The 19875-nt window shown below is 35.1% G+C and overlaps 2 protein-coding genes across 2 annotated transcripts in view; both read right to left on the bottom strand.

The window, feature by feature from the left end:
- The window catches only part of LOC126968644 (beta-arrestin-1), a 294282-nt gene that overhangs the window by 155900 nt on the left and 118507 nt on the right, over nucleotides 1-19875 (bottom strand). The window lies entirely within an intron of this gene.
- LOC126968642 (neurogenic protein big brain) overlaps nucleotides 1-19875 on the bottom strand; it is a 98392-nt gene that overhangs the window by 11474 nt on the left and 67043 nt on the right. Inside the window, exon 3 of the mRNA XM_050813662.1 lies at nucleotides 2998-3199. Within this exon, the coding sequence (XP_050669619.1) occupies nucleotides 2998-3199 (202 nt within the window). The remainder of the gene's footprint in view (nucleotides 1-2997; nucleotides 3200-19875) is intronic.

The raw sequence follows: 19875 nt of genomic DNA, 5'->3' as shown, positions 1-19875 counted from the left end.
GTGTCAACACCAAACGGCTTTAAATTATTAAATTGACCTACTATATTATATTACGGATACGAATCCACGCGTCTTGGAATACGCTCAAGTGCTTTAGCCACTCAGTCAGCCGTTTATTTAAATATACATAAGTATCAAAACAGAAAGAAAATAATGATAAAAAAAGTGTGTGTGTACTTATGTATGCACGCAAGTCTCATCATTTTTTGATAACGCGGCTAAAGAAGTATAACTTCAAAAATGTTTAGATTTGATACAATCTAAGTTACGGCCCTAAAAGATAAGGACACTACATTATGCATACAACACGGTAAATAAAAATACGGCTGGTTAAACGTATGGCAGGCAAATGTTTCAGCGCGTGGAGACAAAATATATTTTACAAATTATGCTTATTAGAAAAACAACTGTTACTTGAATTTAAATTTCCTGCCAGAATACCCCGACATCTATGTGATTTGTTTAAGCCAAGTATCTGTAAAACCAATCTAGAACGTGATTCACCTGTGGCATCATTTTCATCGATATAATGACTACCTATACAAAAAAAAGTCCAAATATCGACATTAATTTTGACAGTCTTAACAACTTTAAATTAAAGCTCATAAAGTGTGACCTATCTACAGCCTCAGAATATAAAAGTAAGTATTTATAAAAGTCTTGAATGATAAATTGGTTGGAATATTGCATTCATTGAACTGTTATTAATATAAATAATACGTAATTTACTAATTTAAACAATATTTTTCTAGATTCTTATGTTCGTGATCCATTAAATAAACAAATAAATATTTATAAGAGGCCTTTATTTTTATTTCTAATAGAAACTACATTATGTTATTGAAACTAAAGTTGGTTTGAGTCCGTATAAACTGAACTTTCCTTTCGCCTTTACATAACATACTGTCCAAATCATAATTTTAATTGGTCTATGTCCTAACCTTAAAATTTTATGAATTTCTTATTCCAACTACTTAGTTGTCTTATAATATCAGTTTTAAAATCTAACTTACGAATAGGTATTGTGAACACGTACCTATCAATTCAAGAAACAAAAAACTAACGTAATTAAACGTATTTAAAACAAGAAAACTAATGTGGGAGGCTTCTTTGCACAGGATGCCGGCTAGATTATGGGTACCACAACGGCACCTATTTCTGCCGTGAAGCAGTAATGTGTAAACATTACTGTGTTTCGTTCTGAAGGGCGCCGTAGCTAGTGAAATTACTGGGCAAATGAGACCTAACAACTTATGTCTCAAGGTGACGAGCGCAATTGTACTGCCGCTAAGAATATTTGGGCTTTTCAAGAATCCTGAGCGGCACTACGTTCTAATGAGTAGGGCGTACAAATTAGTTAATTACCATCAGCTGAATGTCCTGCTCGTCTCGTCCCTTATTTTCATAAAAAAAAATTAAACAAGAAAACTAATAAAAAGGATATCGAGAGATAACATGTTTCATTCCCCACTTCACCATCGACAAATTGAGATCCTGCTCTTTTTTTAAAGTAGGTTAAAAATACGTAATATTTCGATACAAAGAGCAGGTAAGGACAACGTTTCTCAACATTACACATTGTATCGAGAATGTCGCAATGGCCAATCCCTAGCGCATTGTTCGCGTGAGCATCTGTCCGCTAAGGATTCACCAACAAAAGGCAGGTACCAGCTATTGTGGAGATATAAAGAACTTCTCTATAGCCAGGAGACGTCGCCAATAAGCGCAGATGTACCGTATCAATGCCTCGTCTATTTATACAAAGACTTTAAGAACAATGGAGAACTACGAGTATAATATAAGACACGGGGCTAAGAAATCACTAATTTGTGCCACGGTACATCTCACGTAGGTCTGTACACATTATTGAACTTAATAAATGTTCTTTTTGAACAGATTTTTTATTTATTTATCGAAATACATATTTTACAAAATGTGAACAAATAACATACCTTGTATAAACCACAGAGGTTTGACCTCAATGCATTATCTTAGTTTACGCCTTATTTTATTTTTTTACAAAATAAATATAATCTTAACATTAAATTCTATACCTTTATATAATTATTAATATCTATAGAAAGTAACAATCGGCTACAAGTACATTACTTACATACTCATAACTACAAGAAATCAACTACAGATAATATTATGTACCTTACTAATATTTATTTCAACTCGGAAACCATCTCCGAAGCAACCAAAAAACAGATATTACGACTATAGTTACAATATTTGACAGTGATTTAATTAAATTAATCTTTTATTATGTAGTAAACAAAGAAAAAACAGTTTATATCTGCCTACTCTATAATGGCACTCTAAGAGAGAAGAAACCGCGCAAAAAAGTGTGAAGACCATTGTCAGCTGAGCAAAACAGCCGTAGTTCATAGGTTTTCTGGCGAAAGTGGACTATATGAAAGCAAATAGGAAGTGACCTGATGAAGCTGCACTGCCGGCGACACTTAATCCGGCCCTTGTTTGGTTGTTAATTTTATTTAATGTTTATTTAATTTTATTATTTAAGTAATTTTACGTTATGTGGGGATTGATGCATCTACTGTATTGTACTTTAAGTATGTAGTCAAGAACTATAACTATGTTTTTACTTATTAATTAATTACTTTTTTGACTTACTCGTGTAAAGCATTTAGTAATTGGCGTTTGTGTATTTTTTGCATCACTTTGCATATATTGTAATTGAAAATATGATTTGTAAAATTAAATTGAAAATAAGAACTTATAATACCATTCTGTTTTGAAAAGAGCAACCCTTCGAGAGTTTCATGCTGGTTCTTGTCTGAGGAAATCTGCATTCAACGAGCTGTATGAAAAATGACATATTTCAATTAATGCAATCTACCTATAACTATTTTTGATTTGATTTGTTTGTAGTCCAAATTGGTTCAGGTGGTTTTTCTCACTATTTCACAATTAGTTTCGCGGTTTCCAGTATTATTTTAATGTAAGGTACTATTATAGTAATGAGGTAGTTACCGAGACGAAGCTAGCGGCGCAGTAGGCAGCTCCGAGCAACGCTGGTGCAGCGCCTGTCCAGCGACGCTCCATGGCCGCGAAGTACGTGGCGGAGACCAGCCCCGACAGCACCAGCTCGGCACCCAGTCGCTCCCACGCAGCGCCTCCCGCACCCCCCGCTAGCGACGCAGACAGACCACCTGCGTACCCGGGCACAGACACCCTGCAACACAAACAAATTAATGAGCATCTCATTTACTAGGGGTTATGAGGTTTATGTGTGTTATTCCCATATTTTTGTATGCTGCAGAGACGTGGACGTTGCGACAATCCGAGAAAAAGAAAATTGATGCTCTGGAGATGTGGTGCTGGAGGAGAATGCTGAGAGTTTCATGGACCGGGTTTCGCACCAACCACCTCCATTCTCCAGGAACTTGGCATAAAACAACGCCTTTCGGTGTTAATACATGGTCGCATTCTTAAGTTCTTCGGACACGTCTTCCGGCGCGAGAGTGAGCGCATTGAGCGTCTTGTCGTGCAGAGCAAAGTGGAGGGCACCAGAGGGCGGGGAAGGTCACCCATGCGATGGACCAACCAAATTAAGTCTGCTGTGGGCGGTCCATTGTGAACCAGACTGTCGGCAGCAGGGAAAAGTGGCGAATTCTCGTGAGGGAATCACATCTCCCCAAAGGATTTCACTTCGTGATGACCACCACAAGAGTGTAACGACGAAAAAGGTGAAGACTGAGGTTTATATCTGAAATTTATTCGACATTCTGACTCGTAAACAATGATAAATTGATGTGTTATACATTTATGTATCTATATATATAAGAGATTTCTAACTATGTATTGACTCCCATTGAAGTGGCAGTGAGCAGGCCACATAGTTCGACGGACGGACAGATGGAGTAAAGTCCTCGAATGGCATCCACGTACCGGAAGACACAGTGTTGGTAGGCTCTCCACATGATGGACCGACGATCTGGTCAAGATCGCCGGAATACGTTGGATCAGGACAGCGAAGGACCGATCACCGTGGAAATCTTTGGGAGAGGCCGTGGTCCAGCAGTGGACGTATTCCGGCTGAGTAATATAGTCTGTTCCATTACAGTCCACATATAAATCAAAGTTGGCAACATATTATTCATTACATTCTTAACTACTATAAATTGAACCATACGAGAGCGACCCCAACCCGTATTTGCTCTCACTCAACAAGCTCACTAAGGCTTAATATATTTATTAGATCACGTCTTCAGCAATGTGTACTCAACGCGGTCTAAGTTTTTCTAACCATTAACAACTTGATGAAACTCCTACGATAGATGGAACATAATTTGTTCAGCAATCAAAGAGCTCTACTCAACGCGAATGGCTCGCATTTTTGATTGGAAAGATTTGAAAGGAAATTTTGTTTTCTGAATAATAAACGTGAGACGTTATAAAGATGAATATCGTGTACCTTATTTCATAACAAAACATCAATAATGTAATCATTTGTCATTCAAAAGTAATTATTGGTTTCGCTATTCGTAACACAACTTCTGATATTAAGCCCACTTATCATTAGTTCAAGTTCGATAGACTTTGGCGTACCGTAACATCAGATGATCCCGGTCACATTGGTGTTATATTGGATCCTGAGATAAGCGAGATTTATCTAGAGTCCTAAGTGATGAAACGTCCAAGTCGCCCGAGACAAAGAGTTGCACTCTTAGCCAAAAATATACCTTGTAAATGGCGTGCAGGTGCTCTTGGGAGTCATGAACTATTTTGAGTAAGGGCTATATTTCACTGGTACATCACGGCTGGTTGCGCAACCAAACTGGATACTAGAGTCATAACGCCTTCGCTGGTCGCGCCACCAAATTTGTTGCTGAGCCAAGAGGACACCAGACGAGTAACTCTCTATAGTGCTGTATACATTTTATTAGTAGCCGTGACTGGTTGCGCCACCGTGGTGTCCTGGTGAAATATAGCCCTAAATCGGCAGGCCGTATCAGTCGTCACGCCTGCAATAATGAAATCATCTGCAGGGCATTTGCTGCTCATAATATATCAGCTGTTCTAGATTCATCGAAGCAACAACGGTTTTTCTACAATAATTAATTATCCCGCAAGTAACCTTTTTATTCCTTTACAAGCTACTCTTAAATACAGTATTTCCACAAAAAAACTTTAACTCACCTCAATACAAATTTTACCTATTAGAGAAATGCTGTAAGAGAATACATTACCAATCAAATGTTACATATTTGATGGCTGGGATGGAATCGTTTACAATATTTAAAAAGCTGTAAACTAAAATGTTTTATAAGTTCGTTCGGTAAAGTGTTGTAACATCGCTTACTAACGACCTTCCTCGTTATAGTAATTAAAAAACTTGCAATTAGCACACAGAGTATAAAGTAGATTTAAAGTTAATTATTCTGTAGGTATATTTTTTTATTGAAAAGGAGGACAAACGATCTTACGGGTCACCTGGTGTTAAGTGGTCACCGCCACCCACATTCTCTTGCAACACCAACTTTAAGGAAGGTACGCGATGTTTTTGAAGGAACCCATGTCGTATCGTCCCGGAAACACCGCACAAGTAAGCTCATTCCACAGTTTTGTAGTACGTGGAAGAAAGCTCCTTGAAAACCGCACTTTGGAGGACCGCCACATATCTAGATGGTGAGGATGATATCCTTAACTTGTGGCGTGTCGTGCGAAGGTGGAATTCGGCGGCAGGAATCAGGTTAAACCGCTCTTACCTAACACTCCCCGTGATAGGTGCGGTATCCACTAATATAGCTAGACCTAATGAGGATTGAGGACGGTTGATCATCATGGACTCCCAACTCCCATCGACAATTTTTCTCCCCCTAACGCAGATTAGTAATCTTCTCCGATCACCTAAGGATCGAGAGCCATGGCGTCTACGAAGCATAGTATACACAAAATGGCCAGCAACTCCTCGGCAGTGGCAGAGCGTGCCCTCAACTCCGACACCTTACATTATATTAGGATAAGGTAAAAGTATTGGCCTGCGATAAGTACGTTGTCGCGCAATATTCTGGAAGCCATTGATATCGACCGGCTAACTAATTTTAATAGAACAAGGGATGGTCTCTGCCACCTACTTGGAAACCTGAATTATTAAACGCATCTCGAAATAAGACCCATAGTGCCATTTTAAATAAATATAGTTAATAATGTCTCACGTAAGTGGTAATTATTTGTTTATAATTTCATCGAAACAATTTCCACTCAAATACTGTTCATAAAGTTATATGTTAAAGTAATATCGAACCTCTACAAATAATTAATAACAAATCAAACCGTATTAGAAGTTCTATTAAATATTTATTGTACCAAGAATGTTTTAAAAAAAAGAAACATAAGTAAATACGATTTAAAGTATTGTGTTTTAAACGACTGGTAAATTATTCATTTACCTGTTAGAGTACTTAAGAATTGCTCTCCCAAGGACGAAAGGGAATAAAAGTTATTAGAGAACCACCGTAATTAAAAGTCATAAAAGTAATTTATTTGAGACTGAATAACTTTTAACTCATTAAAGCTATTAACGTCAGAAAGAACTCTTTGGGAAATTGTGAATCAAATCTTAGGCCAGAGTATTTAAAATAAAAGTTTAATGGAGGTTATATTGTCATTGCTACAGGCGACATCTCAGTCAAAAAAGTTGAGCTTCAACGAAAAAGCGGTGACAAGGCTCTTTTTAATCAAATAAATTATTACAGCTTCAGTTTTTGGAAAGTATTACCTAATAGATACAATATAAATAATACTAGGATGCCGCAGTCGCTCGTCGTAACGCTTCGCTGCGGCGTACATTTGAGCGAAGCGAGGTAAACTATTGATGCTTATAATAGATCCTGAACATTCGTAAATGATCAAAGGATAGCTGTGTTACAATGAAACCTAATTGTGATTTGATCAATCGGCTCAATTTTTAAATAAATATAAATAGCGCGTGCTAATTTAGAATAATTTGTAAATCATGTTTGTTTTTAATTATAATAATTGAATCAAGTCGAAATTCAAAATTCTGTCTCGACAGTAACATGAGTTCAAAAAATTTGAAATTGGTCCAGAAATGGCCGAGAAACAATTTAACACAGAAATCAATTGGAATCACCCGGTGGGAGCTCCGCTCAGCTTTGCTTCGCTCAACAACAAAAATTTAAATGATTTTTTCTCAATGTCTATTAAAGATAGAAATGCAGAGAAAACATTAATTTTCTCCTCATACTGTGTAGACATATAATTATTATTTGTAAAAATAAATGCCTTATTTAAAAGCGTTAAGAAAAGCTTTCAAGTAAGCTCTATTTTGGCGATTTCTTGGCATAGCGGCTTTATAACTTAAACCTTCTAAAATTTAATATGAATATATAACAGAATAGTCTTAAAGGTACGACAAATTAATTTGGCAGATATAATCAAACACAGAAACATGAACAGCTGACATTATTCTTATCTAAACACTTATAATGTTAAATGTAGTTGTGTTCGTTAAACGACGGTTTCAGTAGTCGAGGTTAATGTGGCCAACAATTAGACAGACACAATTTATAACCCTATATTTAAGGTGGCTTCGGAGGAAACGTGACCTTTGCTTGTGTGAGACGCATGAATTAAATTTAACTTACACTCATCACGTTAAGGGAAAAATATCGATCTTTCATTTGGTGAGGTGCAAAGGTGCTCGAGGCTTCTGTGACATTTATGGCAACGTCCAGGGGAATCTTATGTTATGAATGTACCATGTAATGTAGAAAGTATATCTTTCTAGTATTAACGAATGAAGAATATACTGAGTGAAGAAACCTAAATATTAGTATTTTCTTTGATTTACGCGAGTGTTACACATTTAAATAAAACATTTTTTAAGGAATTAAAACACGTGTAATTGTAATTTTGTATTTACATTTTTATTTTTATTTTAGTTAACCCGACATTTCAAGACCTTTCCAGATCTCGTTTTCGAGGTGGTATGTGCTGTAGACAGATTTTAGAAAACCAACTTAAGTCTTGTTTATCAACAAGAACAAACAAGCTAGCTAAACATAAGATCTAGGTCCTGTGTCGTGCAAAATTAGCATTTAATTAGTATTTCAGATCAAAATACTGTTAAATTAATTACCTAATTCTGCCTGTTTTCACTAAAAAACGGTTTTATGTTGCATATTCATAAAGTAATAATGAAAATCATTTTTGAAGTGAAAACTTCTTTAGCGGCGTTGAGCACTTTTCTTGGGATGGATATAAAATGTTAAACTCACGTCAGGACACGTGACCTACCAAAAATTATAGTATTAACTTTTAAATGTAAAACAATTTGTATTAGTTCTGAAGTGTTGAATTCTTTATGTAATATAAATTTTCATTTTTATGTACGATATCGTATTTAACCACATAAATGCTAGTACTTTTATACTGAGAAAAAAAGCAATTCGTGCGGAATTATTCCCTAACCATTGCAAAATATTCAAACATGCACAACGTGACTGTTCAAGTTTTCACTTCTGCTGGCACTCCCGGAGTACAACCCGTATTTTTTTTTTGTACTAAAATATCTACAATTATATATATATATCTACATTGATAGATATAAAAACTATAATAATGTTTATTATTTATAAGTTACTCTGACTGATTGCGCTCTCTTAGCCGACTCGTCCCGACTTTACCCGAAGGAGCGTTACAAAGCTGAGCGTGGTATCTCAGTCTCATTAAAAACTCACAAAATGAAATGCTCAGCGTGATAAAAGAAGTTCTCGTTTCAAAAATATAGGTGATGGCTCCGCGTTCACTTTGGTACGTTACGACTCGCACGAGGCCTAATGTTCGACCACAACTAGCTGACCTAGTGTAGTTAGATTATATTAAATAAATCTACTAGACCGACCTATCTGTACAACGATGTGGACATTCGTGTCTCGACGGCTAATAGTATTGCCTATTTAGATTGTAGGATTATCATTACTTTTTAACCGACTTCAAAATAGGAGGAGGTTGTCAATTCGTCGGTATGTTTTTATTTCTTTTTATGTTTGTTACCTCAGAACTTTCGACTGGGGGAACCGATTTTGATAGTTCTTTTTTTCTTTGAAAGCTGGTTTCAAAGAAAAAAAGAACTATCAAAATCCTGCTTTCCGCGTGGTCCCATTGTAATTTGATCCAGATCAGACAGTGGCAGATTGTATAAAATACGCAGTTATGTTATATGTACTGTTTTGGAATAGTGTTTTTGAAGTAGGCTGTTCTTTTTTTTTTATCCTATAAACACCGTCAAACTATTGCCGTAATTGTGATATTATTCAGCCCACCGTGAAACAGACGCATAGACATCGGAGACAGTCATATTCGTCATTATAATTTAATGAGTACATTAAATTGTAAAACAAAATTTATGAATGATGCGGGACTAGAACCCGCGACCTCTCGAGTTCCGTGGGAGCGCTCTTCCACTGAGCCAACCATTCGAGTGGCGTATCGTTCATAAATCGTGTATGCTTTGTTCAACTGTCAGGTTGTGGCTTCATCTACAGATCTACTATCTACTTTACAGTTGATAACCTGCTCAACCCCAATATTTGCATATTTGTTCATAAAATTTGTTTTCAAATTTAATTTCTGTAATTTATCCCAGAAGTGAGGGTTTTCACCTTAAAAAATAACAAATTATTTACAAATACCTTTAATATTATTTTAATTCATTTTTGTTTTCTTATTCACCTGAGCCGACTTATCTATCGTTTGACGTTCGTGAATACGGACAAGGATCAGAAGGTATACAGCCAGTAAGTATGAGGGATGCCGCTCGCTAAGGAATGCTCATTACTTTGGTATCTGTAACGTAAAATCCGGCTGAGGATATATCAGAAAGTTGGTCGCTACCTATTGAACTTTTCTAATCTAATTACATGGGAACAATTTTGTAAAATCGTGACCTCATTTCTATAGAGCTTGCACGAAATCAATTAGAATGACTTACAGTTCAGTAAACATTTTTCTACGTTCGAATAGTAAAATGTTACGTAAGTATATCAATCATCTACGAATATAAAGTTTGTGATTATACTTTTGATAATAAATTACATATTCAGACACGTTCTAAGTTCTGGGTATGGAGGGTAGAGGCAAAGAGAATTATCTGTGTATATGAAAGAATGTCTGACAAAATACATTAAATAAGGGTGGCGCTACAGTCGCATCAGGGTAAATATTAAAAGAAGAAAGTAAGTTGTTGAAATTTTCAATAATTAACTACTTTAGTCGACAATAATATTAATTTTATCTCGGCATACTTCAATTCGTTTACAATTGCTACATTCATACCATACCCTGTGCCTATACCAGCGCCATTGTGGAAGGTTTTTGAACTGTTATTTTCTAAATAAGCTGGACATTTTTTCAACTTTCAACTCGCCAAACTCTGGCACGAGACCGGCAATTATGGATTTTGGGCAAAATAACGTGTATTTCAATTTTCATTGAAATTATCGCTGGGGCAATTATGCTATGGGGCAACCCCATAGCAGTACTGCATAGGCATAATAGTAGCTGACAGCACGGTTTCTGTGTTTGTGCTGTGCTTGATTTCAAATCAAGCATAGACGAATTTAGATATCTTGGTTTTAATGTATTCGATATATGTGTGCTTTCCAATTGAGGTGGCTATCTATGTTTATACCGAGAAGATCGAATTATTCGACTTTATATGAAAAGTTGTTTTGAATTTGGTTTTTCCCTTTTATCTTGGTAAGATTTAAATAGGGTTTCATTTTGAAAGTAAATTAATACTTGAAAATATTAGTTTAATTCTTATAATATATGAAAGAAGAAATTACTTTAATTAAGTACCTGAAGATTATAGTAAAGGATCGAAAGAATAGCTTAATAAAAGTCAGCGAGAAGTGTTGTATTATAAATGAGTCATAATCAAATTCCCCGCGTACAACTTCGTTAATTTCGCCGCAAGATTTATGCGAAAACTCTCAATCCCCATTGGAATATGAAAATCTTTTAACATCTCACCAGCGGTCGTCCTGTGCTACATATTATTGGTAGAAATAGTTGATGCTTAGTAATGATTGGTTGTTTGGATGTTTGAGCCCTTATTGAATTTATAAAAATCTAAATATTTAACCACAACAAGGGATAAAAGTAGAATAAACTATTATGTGATATTAAATAATATGTCTGAGCATAGCTCTCTCAATTGCCCTCTGAGCGACTATGAGCTTTCTCATAAGGCCCATAGTTAGCGACCACGTCTACGTTCCGTAAGTCATAACTGGCAACACACACTGGTTGAAAACCTTTGTCTTCGACACTGGTATTTGGGACGAGAAGATACAATATATACCTACTCCTGATCTCGGGCTAACAGGCTGAGTATTGTGTTACAAACTAAGCAGTAGCTTATGCACATTCCTAATAGTTAATAAGTACCAACATTAGGGAATTAGCATAGGGATTGAGAGACACAGAGGTATTTATCTTCATATGAACCAGCTTTATCTGCCCTCGAGGGAGCTGTGAGCACTCAAAATTCAGCGAAACTGTATACATATTTTATCAGATGAAATATTTGAAAACATCCTTTCATTTTAGAGTTAGAAATTGCGCCGTTCTAAAAATACAAGAACCACGTTATTAAAACTGAGGAAGATTCAGATACATAATAAAGTCTTGCAGAAATATTGTTGTGAGGAAAAGGTTTGCTTATAAGTTAATACAAACATTCTCTACTATGTCTCTTCTTGTGCAGAGGTTGGCAAGTAGGTAGTTTTAGGTGGGGTCCGGACACTGTGGGAAAGTTTTAACCAGGTTCAGAAAAAAAAATACTGTTAATAATGAAGTGTTCCTATTTATTGTATGGTTTCAAATAAAGTGAGAATTATAAATCACAAGGCCTTAAATTAAGGTTAGCAACTGAACCGACGATCTTGAGCCAGTTTTTAACCGACTTCAAAATAGGAGGAGGTTCTCAATTCATCGGCATGTTCTTTTTTTATGTTTGTTACCTCAATTTTTGCAATCGGTGTCTGCCAAGAAAAGTTTGTAACTATATACATAGTTATAGATGAGATGTGCTTGAGTAGTGAGGAGGCGAGAGGAGAGAGCGGGTCACAGCAGAAGGACACCGATTTAAAAAATTACAAAAAATAATAGATTAGATTGTATAAAAATACGCAATTATTTTTTACTTTTTAGTGCATATTATTATCTGTTGTTTTGGAATAGTGTTTTTTAAGGTTTTGTTTTTAAATATCTTTTATAGTTCGGTTTCAATTTGAAGTGTTTCTTCTAGATAGCCACCCGTTAATCTCGAACGATATCAGTTCTTCGAAAGATGTTTCACATACGTACTAAGTAAGTCAATCCAAACATTGTGGCTGAATTGATAGAGCTGAACTAGTTTTTTTGCAATTTTCATATTTTTCTTCATCGTATTAAGCTTTATATTATTTAAAATATTATTCCAATAAATAAAGGTATAGTATACTTTATCTACATATTAATTTGTACCTGATATACAATACATTACAATATTTGGCGGTCCGAGATTCAACCTATCGCGGTCCGACTGTTGCCGACCCTTAAAAAGCATAAAAGGAATTTATTTTCTCAAAATTGATTCCTTTAGAATTATTATTTAGATGTCATTTCTAATATACTAGACACTACTACTGCTTCGGAAACAAATGGCGCTCTGAGAGAGAACATTGTTCTAGTGTCTCTTGATAAATACTTTTTTTTTCAAGTAAGATCAAAATCATCATTATTTGTGTCTTGCTTTTTTGATATCTTTGTTTTAGTATTTAATTATAGATTAAGAATTATAAATGTAAATAGGCCCGAGCTTATGTTACCTCGTAATTTTACCCAAAGTGATAGAAAGTTTGGAATTGTGAACTGTTGACTATACAATTTATATAGACTGTTTTAATATAGCGCAGGGTATTAAATAAAAACTGATTACAAAGCGCCTCATTTCCTGTTCGTCGGGAGTGCCATGGGGTAAACCGCGGACGTGTTAAAACAAGCGCTGTCTATAGCCACCGCATCCTACCCCACCCCACTCTATATTTCAGTTATAGGAAGTTTAATTGAATGGCTTGTCGCCTACAACCCGTTTGGAGCACTTTTTTACTCTTTAGAGTATCCTACATGAAAGGGTTACATGAAACCCTGTTATGCTGACGGTACCTCTTTACTTTGAGTCAGTGTATTTCGCTGTCAATTTTAATTTCTAGGAGAAATCGCCAAAATAGCGCACAGTTGAAACCATTTCTTGACGGTCTATAAAAGCTTATATTTTTACAAAATATAATTATATATCTACAGAATATAAGAAGAATATTAATTTTTTATTACATTTCAATTTTTATACACAGTGCGAAAAAAAAATTACCAAAATACCCCTTACTCTTACAGTTGGAGCCATGCTAATCATTCAATCTAGATAAATTTGTACGAAAATGTATTAATTGTACACCCATACTATTTAACATGACATAGTTTTGTTAGTTTTGTAAAGAAAATTGTATTATGTTTGTAATTAATTAAAAATGCTTCTTATTCCGACTAAAAATATGGCGATCTTGTGCGAGAGAGGTAACCTAGCTCCGCTCGATTCCTCAAGGTCGTTGGCTCGGTCCCCGGCCTGAAGCAGTGCTTCTAAATTAGTAGTCATTTTAATTATCACCTACTTAGTCCACAAACATAATATAATGTAATTTAACGCCTCTTGAGAAGATATTAAAATATGCTACCAACAGTTACCTATACTTTTTTTATTATTCCGGTTAAAAATACTATAATAATAAAAATATAAAGAACGGTACTCGTTGGTGATCGTACGGCGTGTGGTATTAAACGAAGAGGAATGATATTTTGAAAACATAAAAGCTGGTTTCCGTGCACCGGAAATATACGGCTTTACAAATACACGGACGAGAAAAAAAATAAGGACTCCGTGTTACCTCACATAATAGTGAGGCACCAAAACAAGCCGGTAAACGTGTAAATACATAGCCCCACCCATACACTTACACTAATACAAGACGATCGGCCGCCATTATGAGATTTGCCATCGTCGGTGACAGATCAGTTTGCGTCGCAATAAAATATTTAAAAAATGCCGTCGTGGGTTGTGAAAAAATGTAAAAACAATAATATGAAAGTATTTGTGGATATATGATTATTTAAGGGAGAAAAAATTGTGTAACTAGTATCCCCCGTAACCGCACACACACTAGCATAAAGGTGCTTCACTTAGTAATATCACGGCGCGGAGTCCTCTCTTTTACAAATCCGTGTACAAATAAAGATATTTTCAGTAATCATGTTTCCTCTTTTAAAGTAGAATATATTGATGTTTTAAAAAATAAATAAGGCAGTATCATTAAAAGATAACAGGTAAGATTTAAAAGTTTGAATTAATTATTCAACGTTAAGTTACATTATAATTTAATTTACTTAGATGTAGTAAATAGCAAATCTAACCGAATAACTGATGCTTATGTAATAAAAATTTATATTTTTTAACACAGCCGTCATAATCTGCACTATGCTTTGATCTTTCTTTCTTTGCCCTTTTAATTGTTACTAAGCACACAAATTGTATTTTTTGTATAAATAGATGTAGGTGTTTATCTCTCTCATATAAATTATCTGTGGCTAATGTAGTTGGTTTCACAATTAATAATTAAGGTTTATATGTATTACTTATAATGTTATAGTTGAATATTATTGTGTTTCTGTTTATTGGTCCTAATAAAGTAAATAAACTGTTGCAATAACGTTTCATCAAAGCATTTACGACTTTCTGTAACCGACAACTCTCTTCATATATTATGCAAAACCCACCTGTGCCCGATAGTATCTATCTCATTAGATATTCTAACAATATCTAATGCTGCTTTGTGGCCGGATTACGACCCTTCCATTCTACAGATTTCCCTTTGATACTTTTTATCCTGAATCCGCTCTTTTTTACAAACTGTTAGTTTTAGGGTAAACATCCTTCAGATAAGGACATTGTATTCACGTTGAGAGCATTAGAGTTATCAAGCCCTTTGACACTGACATAAATACACTCTACATATACTTTTATTCAATAAATTAAGCTTAGTGATATATTGTAGGTTATTCTTATGAAAACGGCCTACTTTTAAAAGAATGCTATTTGTTTTTTCCCATTAAGTGGTCAGCTGGCATTAGTTATAGTCTAGGTAGGTATCAAATTAGGCCTTTGTATGACGTTTTCCCAGTATTACCTACAAAACAGCGAAATTTTGAAGTTATACTCCTTTTGGCACGTTATGAGATTGAAATTTTAAGATGCGCGCGCATCACTGTAACACGAAAGTAACAGGGTGAAGTTGGTCCCTAAAATTTTCTGACGTTTGCGACATAATTTTTATTGGTTTCTTCGTCCATAATTAGGACAGGCAGAGGGTTCAAGCCCATACAGCCGTATTCGTTATTTAATAATTAATTGTCAGAGCCATTTTTGCAAGATTTTTACGATATTGTTCTTTCTACAAACGTAGAATAGCAGGAAGAATAAATAATTTTAAGGATTTTTGCTTTGTTACGACAAAGAAGTATAACTTCTTGCGTACATATATAAGTATACACACTTTTTTTTTTGGAAAACTTAGTGTTACAATAATTTAATTACTATACAATAGTGAGAACATTTTACACCATTTAAAAGTTTGCGCATATTGAAATAATAGTAGCATATAAAGTAATATATATATAGTACTGGAAACCCAAGCGCTGGCAGCTATTTCGGTCAACGGATCAGCCTTGCTATCCAACGCGGAAATGCTGCCAGTATTCTTGGTACGCTTCCATGTAATGATAGTTTTAATTTTATGTAGTCGTAGTATTGTAAATATAGTTATTAAAATCTATGTAATAAAGTAATATAAACTTTAGTAGGCTTATATTGTACTTTATTAAAGAAATATACATGCTGTTAATTATTTCATATTATCAAATCTAGAAAAAATATAAATAACGCTTACGTAAATTAAGTTCGGACAGTTTTGCGTACTTGCTTAGACTTTGAAAGTCAACGCGTAGGTATCACGTGGGTATCACAAGCTAACGAGAATTATCACATAAGTTATCAATAGCAGCGATCGATACACATGTTGGTGGAGCAATTCCCGGGAACACGAAACAATTCTGCCAACAAACAATAAAACTGGCTGCATATTCATGTGCGCTATCGACAGATGATTCTGCATAATTTATGCGTTGGGGTCAACTCGAGCAAATGAATGGGGCATTTTTTATCTTGCGCTCAATGGTCAGTTAACTCGTGAACATTGACACCTTATGGCGATGACTGGACTTAGTTTTTAGGTGAACAATAAGGGAATTAGTGATGCGGTTTTTGTTGTGGGGCAGTGTCATAAATAATAAATGCCTGATAAGATGACGTGGCACTCATTTTTATTATATGTATACTGGTTATATAACTAGGTTATTGAGATTTAAATATTGTTCTAGCTATATACTCGGAGTTTCCCTGAGAGTTCGAATCAGACATGAGATGATCTTTAGGAGAACCCAAAGTCACTCGCATAGCCCAAATGATTGCGAAACTGAAGTGGCAGTGGGCAAGGCACATAGTTCGACGGACAGATGACCGTTGGAGTAGTAAAGTCCTCGAATGGCGACGACGTACCGGGAGACGCAGTTTTGGTAGGCCCCCCACAAGATGGACCTACGATCTGGTTAAGATCGCCGGAATACGTTGGACGAGAACAGCGCAGGACCGATTGCCTTTGTCTAGAGTGGAAGTTTTCCGGCTGATGATGATAACGATTGTCCTAGCTGCTGGACAAAGGCCTCCCCCAAAGATCGCCATGATGATCCAACTCATCCAACCTACTCCGGCGATCTTGACCAGATCGTCGGTCCATCTTATGGGGGGCCTACCAACACTACGTCTACCGGTACGTGGTCGCCATTGGAGGACTTTACTGCCCCAACGGCCATCTATCCGTCGAGCTATGTGTCCTGCCCACTGCCACTTCAGTTTCGCAACAATTTCTATCACCTACATTCAACAAAAATATTTGTCTTCAAGTTACTTATTAATACAGTAGTATACGAGATTCAAAACGAATTTATAACATTCGGTGATCTTGAGTTAACAATGCCGTAACAATTACATTTAATTCTGCGATATTTTAAAGTACCGCAATATGGCAGCCCTCAGCTATAAACCGCGTTTAATGCACAGATAATCCACCGCGACATTTGTTAAAAAACATTTACAAGAGGGTATCGCGTCTAAAAAATTCATAATAAGTGGCACTTGCTAACTGCGTCGAATAAGCTCATTTGGAAACGTGTAATCAAATATCAACTTTATCTTGATTGGATAAAGTTGATTTTCATGTAATCAATTAGGAAGGGGCTACAGCATTTTGTTGGGGTAAAACCTCTAATGTTCAATTGATTTGCTATTGTTCAGTAATTGTAAAAAAACGTGAGTTAAATATGCGTGAAATGTTTTCATTTTATGGTACTGATATAAATTTACAGTCTTTGTAAAAATTGGTACTTATGAGGTTATTGAAGTGAAACTTTCTTAGAAATGAAGTGATTGAAACTCTATGAAACGAAAAAGCGAGACGAAAGAGACACAAACAGTAAAATGTATAGGATTCAGCCGGCGAGAGAATGATATAGGAAGTATTATACAGTGAATGGGTACCAGGCGATCATAGTTGAACAAAAGCTTGTCTAATGTATGACGCGATTATACCTTAATATATTCTGACGTCATGTGCATGACTTATTACTACATAGACACCAGGAGAACATAAATATGTAGCGGTGATAGTAATGTCTTTCATAGCGGTTAAAATCATGTGTCATGTACAACATGTTGCTAACATGTACCAGGGCTTCATATTATGTAATTTAAAGGTTCATGCACAATGGACATCTTAAAATTATTACATAAGCGCTGACTATCTTGAAGCCAAAACAAAAGAACAACGTTCGCTACTGAGTATTTCGAGAAGTAAGAATTTTTCGATGGTATTTAGTAAACTAATGGAGTTACATTAGTAGAGTGTTCGTCAGTCTTCGAGTAAATGAATGTTTCATTAGGAGATAGGAAAAAACACAGACAGCGACCATCGCGAGATATCTATGAAACTTCAGCGTGCTTTCAAATAATTTACAGAATATGGGTCTTACCATCAGAAAACATTTAAAAGCGAATCTTTAAAGACTTATAGATACTGAATAATTATGAAACCTTTTTACTACAGTCATTTTCGTGTTTTATGTCTTTGCTAAAATTAACATTTTAACAACTTTGTATTGCTCTGTATGTACCAAATAACTTAATCGTTGTAATTATTTTAATTGTGAAATTGAATTTCTCATGTAAGTGACAGTACGTCGACAATGAGACTAATTTTTATTAAAATCGAGGTATGCTATTTAATTTCTATTCTCGATGATCTCTCATTGGTATTATTCATTAATTACTAATTCTTGCGATTATTAATTGGGCCCTGAAAATATACAGCTTTTAAATACCATAAAAAAGTTCGGGCAATAAATCATTATTGTTAAAAGATCGTTAACATGCAGTTTGTTTTTACTGAAAAAAAAAACAGCCGGTAGCAAGGAGTTAAGCGGAAAAATATGAAAGTGTTTTATGAATAAAATTGTGACTTGGAAGAAATTTGTGTATAATCTGCTCTTTTTGTGAGATACCTTGTTGACACTGTTTTTTTATTATTTTCATTCTTAAGGTAAGTTTAATTTAACATGTAGAAGTGGTTGGTAATTTAAACGCACTTAAAATTGAAATATCTGTAAGTATTTTACAGTTTCCACTAAGTAATAATAATTATTATAATAAATGACACAATACAACTTACACAAATTAAATTAAGTAATCTAAATATTATATGCTACTCATGGATGAGTAAAATAAGAAGGACTCCGTGTCACCTTACATAACAGTGAGGCACCAAAACATGCCGGTAAACGTGTAAATACATAGCCCCACGCATACACTTACACTAATTCAAGCCGATCGGCCGCGATTATAAGATTTGCCATCGTCTGTGACAGATCAGTTTGCGTCGCAATAAAATATTTTAAAATGCCGTCGTGCGTTGTGAAAAAGTGTAAAAACAATACTATAAAACTATTTGTGGATATATGATTATTTAAAGGAGAAAAAATTGTGTAACTCTTATACTCCGTAACCGCACACACACTAGCATAAAGGTGCTTCACTTGCTAATATCACGGCGCGGAGTCCTTCTTTTTTTACTAGTCCGTGATGCTACCATAGTTATTATTATATTAAACAGTCTTTAAATATTAACAGTAGTTAAATGAATATAATTATTAATTGGGATATCTTATGACAGTTCATGACGTTGGTAACGCTTGTTAACACATCAAGCTGATAAACATATGTGAATACGTATGTTGCTACGATTCTAACGCTGAAAAAGTTGTTAAAAGAAAGAACAAAAAGCTTACAATATATTCAACATGAGAATAATTATGATTTTTTATTTGTAAGATTAAATTTGCACATTGAATACTGAGATTTTATCAAAATCATCTGAAACAAATGCAAGAAAAATAACTTAAAATTAATATTCAAATAATAGCAGTGCAGTTTGCGGCATCAGTAATGCCTGCTTAAATCTCAGAGCCGGAAATAACAATGTCCCACATTTCTCCATTCACAATTCCTGTAGGATGAGTTAAAATTTAAAAGAGCAAGTATTTTACTCGGAAAATTTTACAATATTCATACCAGTTATGTCTGGAATTTATGAAATTATTCATGAGCATCGCATTAAC

This window comes from Leptidea sinapis, chromosome 16 (assembly GCF_905404315.1).
Source record: "Leptidea sinapis chromosome 16, ilLepSina1.1, whole genome shotgun sequence".
Taxonomy (NCBI): Eukaryota; Metazoa; Arthropoda; class Insecta; order Lepidoptera; family Pieridae; genus Leptidea; species Leptidea sinapis.
The sequence above is the reverse complement of the archived record's forward strand: the minus strand, read 5'-3'. Positions and strand labels throughout refer to the sequence as shown.